We start from the raw sequence: 13,669 nt of genomic DNA on the forward strand, positions 1-13,669 counted from the left end.
TAGCAGGCATCCTGCCCTGCCCAGCTGCTCCACATCTGTGTATGCAAATTAACCCACCATCTTTGTTGGGTTAATTTGCATACTCACTCCTGATTGGCTGTGGGCGAGCAGAGGTACAGTCAGTTTACATGTTTGTCTATTATTAGGTAGGAGATGATAGTTTCTCTTCATTGTAATTGTGCAATCTGACACATTACATGGTTTTACTTATATAGCATATTCTACCTGAAATTATCCTGTGTATTTTCACTTTTCAAAACATATTCACATCTCTTATTTTGGTTCTTCTCATGAGAGGCCTATGTGATATTGCCTTCTCCCAACCCCCTGCTACCCCTCACCCAAGTAAGTCTATTCTAAGTCACTCAACTCCCTTGTCTCTTGGTTGCCGCTTCCTTCTAACCGGTCTCTTTGCTTTTACTCTTGCCCCCCTGCAATCTGGTCTTTACCCAGCACCAGCATGATCATTTGAAAACTAAATTAGAACATCTCTGTCCAGGCCTAAAGCCTTTCAATACCTTCCCATCGTCCTTGGAAACACAAGTCTATTCCTGCCACAGGACCTTTGCACTTCCTCTGCTGGGAACACTCTTTTCCCTAGACCAGGAGTGGGAAACATTTTTCTGCCAAGGGCCATTTGGATATTTATAACATTGTTGGAGGGCCATACAAAATTATCAGCTTAAAAATTAGCCTGCTATATTTGGTAAAACACTTAATTAACTCATCCCTAATGCCTTGGCAGGGCCAGACCAAGTGATTTTGCGGGCCTCATACAGCTTGCCGGCTGGATGCGCTCCATTCCTGCCCTAGATCTTTGCACAAAAGGCTGTTTTTCAAGCAGGTTGCAGTTTAAATATTTCTCCCTCAGAGCAGCCATCCCTGACCTCTCCATCTAAAACAGCCATGTCTTTTGCTTAATATCTGACACATCACATGGTTTTATTTATATAGCATATTCTACCTGAAATTATCCTGCGTATTGATTTCTGTTGTTGTTATTGTTGCCTGTCTCATCTCAGCATAGCATATATGCTTTATGGGGATGGGGACTTTGTTGCTTTGTTCATTGCACATCCTTAACAGCGAAAGCAGAGTCTGGCATATAGGTACTCAAGGAGTGTTTATAGGATAAATGAGTGAATGAATGAATGGATGCCACGGGCAGAAAAACTACATGCTAGAGAGGTTGTGGTCACATAACTAATTAAAAGCAGGGCTCACACTTGAACGCAGGCCTCATTATGTTTCTTTCCTCCAGGTCATACTGCCACACAACAAGCCTTATTAACTTAGAGATAATTCTTTTATTCACTATTTATTTATCCACCAAATATTTATGGAGCTTATTGTGTTTTAGACACGATTCTATATTAATGGTTCTCAACCAGGAGTGATGTTGCTCCCGTGGGAACACATTTCAATGTCTAGTGACATTTGTGGTTGTTATAACTGGGGTGGGGGTGCTACTGGCATCTAGTGAGTAGAGGCCAGTAAACATTCCGCAATATGCAGGACACCCACCCACCCATCCACCCAACAGAGAATGATTCAGCCTGAACTGTCAGTAGTGCTGAGCTCGGGAAACCCTGTTCTACGTGAACAGACAGATCCCTGTTCTCATGGAGTTTATAATCTAGGGTGGGGAGACAGATGACAAATGGTACACACCAAACATAAATAAAGTGAAGACCATGTCAAACAGTGGTGTGATGGGAAAGTAAGAGAAGTCAGAACACAGCAGGACTGCTGGTGGGCCCTATGGGTAATGGGGGTAGGAAGGGCTATAATCTTAGCTTCCTTGGGAGGTGAACCAGGAAAAGAAAATTTGCTTCTAGAGGTTTAGCTCCATGACCTGGACTGACCAGTCCTTTGGGTCCAGCCCAGTGCTGCAGGGCATTAGCCCATGCAACTTCAGATCATCCTCACACTGAAAAAAACAGAAAACCTTCCTGAACCAAGGGGCATGTTAACCTCCAAATAAAAATAGAGCAACTGGCATGGGCTAGAAATATTATCTTCTGCCCCTTTCAGGAGTGTTGAAATTCTCCTCTTTCTCAACACCTTCAGCACTCTGTCATCACTAATGCAGGACAGTGTTAATTTGATGCAAGTTTTATTGCTCATTGTCAGCTTCTCACTTTTTTCTCAAAGCAAAAATAGTGTGATTTCAGCTTCTCTCAAGAGCTTTGTGAGTTTTTGGTTGTACAGGGGTTTCTGTCTGTCTAGGTTAATTTCCTAAACTCAACAGAAACAATTGTAGATTTTAATACCTTGGGAAAGCTGTAGTAGTTGATGCTGACATACCACAGGTCAATGAGATGGTTCTCACTATATATATTTAAGTATATATGTGTGTATATACAGTTAAGTTATCACTAAAAACATACTAAAATTGTGGTTTTGGTAATTTGGTTGGCATGTACTTGCTTTCTTGGTCTTTCTCTTGTTTCTTTACCAATCATTGGCATCCTGAAGGTACTCAACAAATGTTTGTTGAATTAATAAACAAACTGCAAAAATCAGTTTGGGATTACTAGATTCTATATTATGTTTTCACTTATGCATGAACTTATTGATATCACTAAAACACAACTTAGTAAACATAATAGCATATTCTTACAGCATTATCACAATAACATATTCATTTATTTCTAAATATGTATTTTATTTTTACTTATAAAATTATTGCATGGGATCTGATTTGACTCACAGGGTTTCTGAATGTAGCAAGCATAAGGCTTCTAGTGGTTCATACCTTTTCTGTATCCCTTTAACCTAGGAAGGGATTATTAAATAAGAAAATAGATTTCAATAAATATTTTTGATTGTAAATTGACATGGTTGAAGAAATTATGCACAGTGCACCATTTTATTTTGGGTGCCATTTTATTCTAAGGAAGAACTTGACCAGTTTACTGAATGTGTGTGATTTTTTTTTTTTTTTAGTGCTATTTCTTTACAATTGAGTTTGGCCTCTGCAAGCAAGAAGGGCAACTGCGGGCATATGGAGCAGGGCTGCTTTCTTCCATTGGAGAATTAAAGGTATGAAGCTGTGGACGGAAGTATCCTTCCCAAGCAAACTGGTTCAAGGTCATGGAAAATATTGATTTGTTTGCGCATTTCTACTTGCAGATACTCCATAAATATTTAACACAGAGGAGTTGGCACCTCACCGTGGGTGCTAACCTAACTTTTTGCACTCCTGAAAACAGGTCATGCCTTTCTGGGTTTGTGGCGTGACTCAAATGGATGAGCAGCGATGTGCACAATCAACAGGAATGACAAATGTATGCTCACACGTTGGCTAACAAATGACTGCCCTAAATTCAGTGCCGCAAAGTGGGCAATGAGCTAGCAGTGCTCCCACTCATGAAAGCTTCCTCATAAGGGTGTCTTGGCTGCTGTCACTTCTGTCACCCCCATGGCTCCCCCGGACTCCCCAGCATTTATTCCCAAAGGGGAATTTGACATTATTTTAACTTCTTCCCAGTTAATGAGTATTAAAACATATGTGGACATACATAATTTAGAAAAAGACTAAATAGACATATGGTTATTTTACTGAGTGGTATCTAAAATGTGTAATGCTGCCTAAGGAATGCTGTCCCCCCCCCCCCCCCTTAAAATATAGTAAATTATCATTTATTCAGAAATGTTGGGGCCTGGGACATCTGATAATTTAAATATTCTGGTTCCTTCAGAATTACTACCTATACCATTGGGGGAGAGTAAGTTTTGATGAATTTAGAATGAGATGTGAAATATAGTCTAGAAATAGTACTGAAAATAATTTAATCTTTTTTTTGATTATTCAGACTAAAATCAGGATTATGGGCTATCTTAGGGTTTTTATTTTGAGTATTGATTATCCTTATAAAGTATAATTAGGAAATATGTGATAATTGGAAGTTTTTGGTTGTTTCTGTTCTTGAAAGATGCAATTTAACTATGATTTTATCAGGTCCTCTCAATTTATGACCCCATTCATTCATTCTTCAAACATTTGGGTGAGCACCTACTATGTACCCTGTACAGTGCCAGTCACTGGAAGATACAAATACAAATAATGAGGAAGAATAAGAATAAGAATAAAATAACAACTACCTCAATGGACACTTAAATAGACCTTAGTATTTTAGATACTTTAGCCATATAAACCCATTTAATTCTCATAACAACATAATGAGATAAGCATTACAGATGATAAAACTGAGGTATAAAGACATTAATGAACTTGCCCAAGGTCACACAGCTAGTAAGTGTTGGAGCTGGACGCAACCACGTCCAGGCAGTCTGGGCTCCAGACTCTGAACCCTTAACCACGAGGCTACACTGCCTGGGATCCCTGTTATTAAGGAGTTTACATTCTAGTGCAAGAGATAACCAATCAGATAATACAGACACTGTGGCAAATGTGCCTGGCACCGAGTGGGCCATGCCTGGTGAGGTTTCCTGAGAAGGGCCCAGCTGCCCAAGCTGATTCCTGAGGAACGGAAAGGGTGAATAGGGGGAGGACGAGATAACACAGATCAGCCATTGGACAGCAGTGTGTGTGCTCTCGTCAAGCCTGCCCCATTTAGGGAGCTGCCTGAGGTTTGGCATGGCTGGAATTGATGGTAATATTTAGCATAACAAAAGCCTGATGTAATGTGGTGAAATACTTATTTACTAAATTCTCAACAAAAATAGTCCATTTGGGGTTAATCTCAGCACAGTGGCCAGAGCCCACAGCAATAGTATGAAGTCATATACCTGAAAGACTTAGGCCTTCTATAGAGTGCTTTTTGATTTCCCCGAAAAAAGATTAGCCAGAAAACCATGTAGCTCTTGAGCTACATCTATTTACATTCTCCTCAGAGGGTTTATAAATCACGCCAGAAACAAAAGAAACAAATCTCTCTTATTGCCTCAACTTTCGACAAGGTCCTCTGATCTGGTTAATGAGGCATGCGTAGGCAGCATTGGAGTGAATCTGTTGGTTTTGTTTCGATTGGTGTGGATGGAATCGTCTGGAAATGGAAATCAGCCAGAAACATGTACACCGACCGAAGGGCATTGTCAGCCATGAATCTTCCTGTTCTGGTCCATCACCTCTGGTCATTAGCATTCTTCCATTCTCAAATTTCAACACTCCAACATCCCTATGATTGCTACTGTGGACCATTTTTACAATTCAGGCATTCTTTCTACAAGAAAAATCTTCTGATAGTTCACAGAGAATACATAATGTGATGCAGATGTTCTCGACGCAGCTCCCCCTCGCTCCATCCCACCGTGCAGAGCCCTCTCACACACTTCTCAACACTTCAGCCTAACTTACTTAGATGATCAATGATAGTCCTTGATCTGAGTAGGGATAACTTTATTAATAGCATTATAATAATTCCAATGTAAACACGCTTAAATTTGGGATCCAGTTACCTTATGTGGTAAAATATTTTTGTATTCCAACTGCAGCCCAAATGTAGGTCCCAGCTAAGTTGTTGGAGGTTTTGGTGTAGTCTTTATAACTTTTACATAAATATCTACAACTCACCTTCTCTGCTTGAATAGACACGTTTTAAACTTTGTGCTTTAAAGAGGCTAGATTTTCCTAGGCATGGATGTTGCACTTCAGAACTGAGCAAGTATTTCCAAGTGGTATATCTATGGTTTGGAGGATAACTTTCATTTTTCTGTCTTATTTTTTCGATAACAACATTGCCTTTTTTTTTTTTTTTTACAATTTTGATAATGCTTATTTTTATCTTTAAAGACAGAAACAAAAATATGAAAAAGCTTGTAAAAGCTAACATTAATCTGATAGCCATAAAGGCTGTTTGTTTTTTTTTTAAATTTCAGCAATGGTTCATCTCTCTTTTGTTCTAGTTATCTGTTTTGTCATGAGCTTTCAGAAAGTATAAAAGTTTGTTTATCAGAGAAAGATAAGTACCATATGACTTCACCCTCATGTGGAATTTAATAAACAAACTGAACTACCAAGCAAAATAGCGACAGACTCATAGACAGAGAGCAGGCGGGCAGGTCTGGTGGGGTGGGGTGTTAGCAGGGTAGAGGGATTGAGCAAAAAAGAAAAAAAGAGAGAGAGAGAACTCATGGACATGGACAACAGTGTGGTGATTGTGGGGGAGGGGGAGAAGGTTGGATGGAGGTGGAAGAGGCATAGAGGGAATAAAAGGTGATGCAAAAAAAAGTGTGTTTAAATAGGGCCTTTTCTTACCATCATCACTTTAGAGAGCAGTTAATATCAGCTAAGTCATCTGGAAAACTGACGTAAAAACAGGTTGAAAATAGGATAATTGACTGCCATTCACCCACAGTCTAGCATGTGTCTTTCCTTTCATGCCCCTTTCTCCCCTCTTTATCCCAGAGTATAAATACATTTGTTCTGATTTGCAGGTTTTAATGAAGCTGATGGTTTAAAAATTTTAATAATAATTATTATTTTGGCTTTGGTTTTAGGATATCCTTGCACAGTAAATTTATTGTACTGCTTTAAAAATATATATTTTGTTGATTTCAGAGAGGAAGGAAGAGGGAGGGAGAGATAGAAACATCAATGATGAGAGAGAATCATTGATCAGCTGCCTCCTGCACACCCCACACTGGGGATTGAGCCCGAAACCCTGTATATGCTCTGACCAGGAATTGAACGGTGACCTCCTGGTTCATAGGTTGATGCTCAACCACTGAGCCATGCCGGCCGGGCTGTACTGCTTTTTATAGCTGTTAATCAGCCTTCACAGAACAGGTTCATATTTATTACAGTCATTTGTATTTACTACCATGTACAGCGACTCTGTGAGGTGGTCAGGATTACTGCCAGGCTGCAGAGAAGAGGGTTCTCTGAGGTCATCTGGTGTAATAGTGGTGAAAGATAGGGCTGGAGCTAGGACTCACTGCTTCCGAGCTCCCACACCTGTACCCTGCTCAGCTGGCTCACACCTCCCATCTTCTCCCTCCTCCCTTTCCTTTCCCGAAGCCGGCACTCTTAATAATAACGACAGAGCCAATGCCGGGGCATTGGAAGCCGGAAACTGAGCTTCGGCCTTTCTGAGAGGATTGCTTGAAGAGAGAGTTGATTCCCTCACCCCTGTAGCTTATTCAAACCGATGAAACGTTCAACATCACGGATACCGAAAAAGAAGTGTGATGCCATCATCCCCAACTTTGGCAATGAGGGTGTCAGTGCCAAGTTGTGCTTGGTTAGCAGGAGGAGCATTTGAGGGAGGTTAAAAAATATAGTATACGTACATATGTGCATATACAAATGTATATGTTTGTTATTCTGATGTGGGAAAAGATGATTGTAGTGTGAGTGTAAAGGCATTTACAAATTTATTTTATTCAGAATCCAAGGCCAACGCCTACCTGTAATCCCGACTTCACACTGTGTTTTCCCAGCTTTAACCAGTCCTAACATAGAGGGCGAGGATCACAGGGTTTACATCTAGAATAGTAGAGGTAGTAACTCCATGTCATTACAAAGGCAGGTGGCTGGGAGGGAGGAACTGCTGCCGTGCAGGGCCTGGCAGCCTCCCAACTGGGGCCATGGGTCTTACCTGTGGGTTCCAGAGCCCCGGGGAGAGGGGCTGCCCCGGTGGTGGCAGCCGTGGCTGAATGCACCCGCACACCAAACCTCATCGCGAGACTAGCTCAGCGGTGATAAACAAATATATCGAGCATTTCCTATGTGCCAGGTACTTTGCATGCATTACCTTGTTTAATTCTTACCACAACCCTGGGTTGCGGTTACTATTAGTTCAGTATTCCCATTTTCAGATGCCTACGGAAATAGGCTTACCGAGGTGGGATAAGTTGTCCAAAGTCATGTAGGAACTTTAGGTAACAATTGGATTCTAGGAAATGTTTGATGTGGAAAAGAGATGTTTTCATTGAAAAGGCTGGGATGGCAAATAAGTCTGAGTTTGTACACGCAGGCCCATTCAAAGGTAATGGCCGCCTCTGCTGGGAAAGGTGGGAAGGCCATGCCCAGGCTCCGGGGGGGGGGGGGGGGGGGGGGGGGGGAGGCTGCTTGGGCAGCTCACGCTGGCGGAGGTGGAGGGAGGGGTTGGTGGAATGGGTGCAGGCCCTGTTCAAATTGCATGGCAAAAGAGCTTTAGAATTCATGGAGTTGCTCAAAGAGGAAACTGTGCCCCAACCTGGGGATTTTTCACCCCTGTTTAGAACCCAGGTCTCCTGGCTCCCAGTCCTGTGTCCTAGTCTTCAGCATTATGGGTAACTCCAGAACAGTCCTGTTAGAAGAGGGGAGGTGATTCTCAAGCTTTCCTGGGCTTTTAAAATGGCTTGAGAATAAAGGACTGTCAACCAGATCCTGTCAGCATCACCAGGCCCCTCTCTACAGAAAGCTGGATTAATTCTTTTTTAAAAAAAATATATTTTATTGATTTTTTACAGAGAGGAAGGAAGAGGGATAGAGAGCTAGAAACATCGATGAGCTGCCTCCTGCACACCCCCCACTGGGGATGTGCCCGCAACCAAGGCACATGCCCTTGATCGGAATCGAACCCGGGACCCTTCAGTCCGCAGGCCGACGCTCTATCCACTGAGCCAAACCGGTTAGGGCTAATTCTTGCAGACTTTAGCGTACCTGAAGAACACTTCAGGAAGGATTCACCAAAGATTCACCACGGAGTTCCCTGGGGACATGCAGCAGTCTGGCTTGATGTGTACAGAGAATCCACTGGGCACAGAGGAGAGGGAATGACAGCTGTTCTCCAAGGCCCAGTAGCTTAGAGAGGGAGATGGATCGTGGCTGAGGAGCAAACTCTGTAGGACCTCACTCCAGTGGGCAGTGGGCTCTGGAAGCAATGAGACATGGATACTTGACACTCTAGTATTCCGAACAGGGGGCCTTCTGGGCTGCATGGATATTCCTGGCAGTCATCTCACAGGGAGCTCCCCGGCAGGTAAAGGAGACCGTTTATAGGAGTATCGAAGCTTCATTTGTCGTCCCCTCTCACTGGCTGCTCGCCCAACTCTAGGCTCTTGCCATTCTCCAGGCTGGTCCTTGAGTACCATTATCATCCCCATGGTCATAACCGCCCAGGGCAGCACAGGTCCCATTCTCCATGGATAGAGGTCCTCAGCAGGGAACCCGCGTATTGGACACCACGGGCTCCTGAGGATGGGCTGCATTTTTTAGATCAGAGCACAATCAGCTTCCAGTGGTTCCTTGAATAGTACACGAGGCAATCATGATCCGTATTGTCTAGTGGTCTTTCCTCAAATTGTATGCTGTGAGTCCACCGACTTCTCTTGAATTCTGGGGCAGAGCACCCTGTGCTTCTGGAATTTTCCTTGGTGTCCTCTCATCCTCTTTACCAGTTAACATGGCTAAACAAGCTCATCTGAGTGTCCAGTGAGGTCATCCCATCATACATTTCTCTAAAACTACTCTGATCCCAGTCTCTATTATTGCCTACACACTTCCTGGAGGCATTCTCTACACATAGGGATGCTATGGTTGTTAGTTTCCTATCAAAGCATTGCAGACCCTAGTAGATGAGTTTCACCCCCTTTTTGTGCTTATCCTAGACCCCATGAAACGTCCTTGGCTCAGCAGGGATACCCCAGGGGAGCCGTGGCTTAAATGTTCTTATAGGACCCTAACCGGTTTGGCTCAGTGGATAAAGCATTGGCCTGCGGACTGAAGTTCCCAGGTTCGATTCCGGTCAAGGGCATGTACCTTGGTTGCAGGCACATCCCCAGTATGTGCAGGAGGCAGCTGATCCATGTTTCTCTCTCATCAATGTTTCTAACTCGCTTTCCCTCTCCCTTCCTCTCTGTAAAAAATCAATAAAATATATTAAAAAAAAATGTTCTTATAGGCTGCTCTGCCCTGACTCCGCCCGTGCTCCTGAGTGTGGGGCTGAGAGAAAGACCAATGAACGACACTGTGTCAGCCATATTCCTTCTTTTCGTATGTACTGATGGGTGGATGGGCTACAAGAGCAACACACTGAAGTAAAATGCTCCCAGATATGGCTGCAAAGAAAGCAACTTCTAATTCTGAAACCGGTGGCGAGCCAGCAGGAGGCCTGTTCTTTGCAGAGGAGCAACCGCTCTCATAAGAGGACATTTTGTTTCCTGGAGCTGAAGTTGCTTCAGAAATGTGGACAGAATTATTAGTCACGGGGAACCCAAATCCCCTGATGTTCACTGCACCGCACTGAATCTGGCACGCATGCATGTGCAGGCTGAGTGACCTTCTCCTTATGATGAAGCTATTTGTGGGCCAGGAAAATGAGTTCACTTCGAGATGTCCTCTGCATCCCCGGATCCACGTATGCATTGCCCTGGACTCGCCAGAAAGCAGATCACAGGGGAGGGCCATGTGTCCTTTCTCTTGCGTGTCAGTCCTTTGGTTCACAATTATGTTTTCCAACTTAGGGAGCCACAGCCCTCTTCAGGCTGCAAATCATCCCACGTGTTTTGAAATTGTTGGGGGAATGCACCGAGAATACTGAACAGGAAAGGTTTTTCAGCATCTCTCTCAGAAACCATAGCAGTGAGAGATTGAGAAGGTAGAAAGCGCTTTGGGTGGAACCTAGAGGCTGGAATGGAAATCACACGGCCCAAGCCTCTCTTTCCAGCTGCGGAAACTGGGGCCCAGGGAGCTGAAGTGATTGGCCCAGGTTACCCGGTCAGACAGCAGCAACATCTGCACCGGAGCCCACGCTGCCCAACTCCCCGTCCAAGGCAGTTACTGCTTCCCCTTGTCTTTCTCTCCCAACCGACTTACCCTGGAAATTAAGAGACAGAATCTAGTGGAGTATTCATCCAAATATACTTCGCAACCACTATGTCTGAGTCACCTGGGATGCCTTTAAAATGCAGATTTCTGGGATTCATCCAGACCTACCAAATAAAATTGAGCCCTGGGTATCAGCTCCTTAGTGATTCCATGCCCATTCCGTGAGAGAATCATCGATGCAGGGTCTATACATAGGCAGGTAGCACATGGCAGGAAATGACCATGACCTTTTAGCATCACTGAACTTATCTGGAGAATCCAGGCCTTCCTTGTTCCCTGCTGTTCCCCGGCCAGCCATGTAGTGAGCCGAATGGAGCTAATGAAGGCTCAGAGAGTAATTGCCTTTCCTCTCCTGTTTTCCTAATGCCTGCTCTGGGCATACCTGTAACTATTAATATTAGCTCTTTTGTTCCCACCTGGAAATATTTATCTGCTGTGTATTGCTCTGCTGTACTGGGTGGAAGGTAAATGAATGCTTTGTAAATTTCCTCAAATTGGCAGGCCCACTGTAGACTCTGTTGATACCTGGCCTCAAAGTGTCTCTCAATGAGTCCACAAATAGTTTGTTCAGAGCCCCTGTTACCTCTCCACGCAGGTAATTATCACTTCTGCCATTTAAGTGAAATTTCAGTACATTGCTTAGAGCAGTAAATTTAGGACCGTATTTATGCTATCCCTGCTTCTATTCATAGCATAGATCTGAAATTCCATTTCTGTTGGGGTACAGCTCTGAACCGTTTTGCCGTATGTATTCGGCCAATAATAAATGAAATAACACCATCCTCTCATTTCTCCCCTTCGGCACTGAGCAGACTTAAAATCAACAACACTGACAACTACAAAACCCCCTTACACTCAGTTGACCCCACACGTGGGAGAGTTCCGTGTTCCAGGAGGGGCTGGTAACTGAGCAGTCCTGTAAAGTGATGGAGCTGGGTTGTAGAAATGTGCCGTCCTGGCACGTCGGAAGCCCCGCTGTGGAGTTTCACGGTCTCGCCGTATGTTTTGCAGCACGCTCTTTCTGACAAGGCTCGTGTGAAAGCCTTTGACCCGAAGACAACGTGCCTACAGGAGTGCCTTATCACCACCTTCCAGGAGGCCTACTTTGTTTCTGAGAGTTTTGAAGAAGCCAAAGAAAAGATGAGGTAAGCTTATTTTTCCTCCATACAGAGAAAATAAAAAAGTTTTTTTTTCTTTTTTTTTTCTGGCTCTGTTTCTGTCCTCTAGCTATCTCTTATACCAATGAGGGCCGATCGCATATCCTTCTGGGTCTGTTTGTTTTGCAGGGATTTTGCAAAGTCAATTACCCGTCCCTTCTCAGTCTACTTCAATCCCTACACACGGAGTGTGGAGATTCTGAAAGACACCAGAAGTATTGAGAACGTGGTGCAGGATCTCCGCAGCGATTTGAACACCGTGTGTGATGCCTTGAACAAAATGAACCAGTATCTGGGGATTTGATGCCCAGGACCAGCGTTGTTGCCAGCATGATCTTGTGGGTCTTAGCAGTCAATGTCATATAACACCAATAACTTTCTGTGCCATGGCTTGGCCAGTAGGCATGCAATTATGTATATCTCTACCTGCTTGTAACTTACTGTGCTAATGTGTGGAACACCATTAAGAACCCAGTGACAAGTACCCACTCACTGTAGGAAAGATTGTAACATGTTTCAATATCTTAAATCAATTTGACACCCCTGCTTAGTGTCTTTAACCAAACTGCATCTATATAAACTTTGCAGCAAATAGCCCTCTGTGATTTTAGGTTTTGACCTTTTCTTTCTCAGAACTGAGCCCTTTCCTCTGTGTTCATTAGATAAAATGAAAATAGCAGTGAACCCGTTTCTACTTTCCATAGGATCAGGACTTTCACAGCATTATTTGAGATAAACCCAGAATTGTATTACACTTCCCGTCACATTAACAAGGATTCAGTGCTCTGTTTCAAAGGTTGTTGAGGTGACACACTAGTTGGAGTGACTTTAGGTTGGGTGTTTATACAGTGGAAGAAGAGAAAGCGTTGTAGAAATGGGACACACAGGTGGCACTGACCTTGTAGAAGCTGGGTTGTGGCATGCGCCCCAAAGCATCTCGGAAAGAGACACTTCCAGAAAGGATGCGAGGAAAGACTGAACGACGGGTAATACATCTTGGGACTATTAATTTTATGCTGGAATAAAGTGAATTATCATGCTCAGGTGTTTAACCCATTTCTTTTAGAGGGCAATAAAATCATAGAGCTTTGCTTTCAAAGATGTGGAAATTAAATCTCAGAGAGGTTAAGTGATTTGGTTGAAGTAGCACAGTTAGTTGTGCACCAACATTTATAGCCCATTGCATATTGCTTTTGAATTGCTAAGAAGCTTACCTTGGTATATGCATGTATTTATGTGTAGCCAGAGAAGGGAAACTAATGCTTATCAAAACTAATGTTCATCACTAAATAGGGATTGGTTTGAGATTTAGACTTGCCAACAGTACAGATGTTTCCTCTCACAGGCCTACACCAAGCCAGATCTCTGGGAGTCTGTCTATGTGCCCAAAGTTTGTGCACATTAGGATAAAAAATAGTGATAATACCACAAATCTCTGGTCATGCTTGCCATAAGAGGTGTAATCAGGTGATTAAGTGAAAAAATAAAAAAAACCCCTGTGGAATAAGTGAATGAATTTCATCTTCTGATTTATTCAACAAACACAACACTGTTCTCCTCATTCTGCTTTGGGTACAGAATCCTGGGGAGAAGAAAGGGAAGATGAGAAAAAGTAGAGAAGGAAAAGATGATGAAATGAATTTTAAGTTAGCAATTCTAAAATATTTACTAGAGCAATTTCCTAGGATGTTCTCTTAATAAAAAATTATATATATAATTTCAAAATCTTATA

The 13,669-nt window shown here is 43.1% G+C and overlaps 1 protein-coding gene across 1 annotated transcript in view; it reads left to right on the plus strand.

The window, feature by feature from the left end:
• The window catches only part of TPH2 (tryptophan hydroxylase 2), a gene marked incomplete at both ends in the record, with an annotated part of 96,087 nt that extends 83,846 nt beyond the window's left edge, over positions 1–12,241 (plus strand). The window contains 3 exons of the mRNA XM_079774380.1: positions 2,950–3,045; positions 11,792–11,925; positions 12,067–12,241. Coding sequence (XP_079630506.1) covers positions 2,950–3,045; positions 11,792–11,925; positions 12,067–12,241 — 405 coding nt within the window. The remainder of the gene's footprint in view (positions 1–2,949; positions 3,046–11,791; positions 11,926–12,066) is intronic.
• Between the last annotated feature and the right edge of the window lie 1,428 nt (positions 12,242–13,669).

Source organism: Cnephaeus nilssonii, assembly GCF_951640355.1.
Source record: "Cnephaeus nilssonii genome assembly, chromosome: 6".
NCBI lineage: Eukaryota > Metazoa > Chordata > Mammalia > Chiroptera > Vespertilionidae > Cnephaeus > Cnephaeus nilssonii.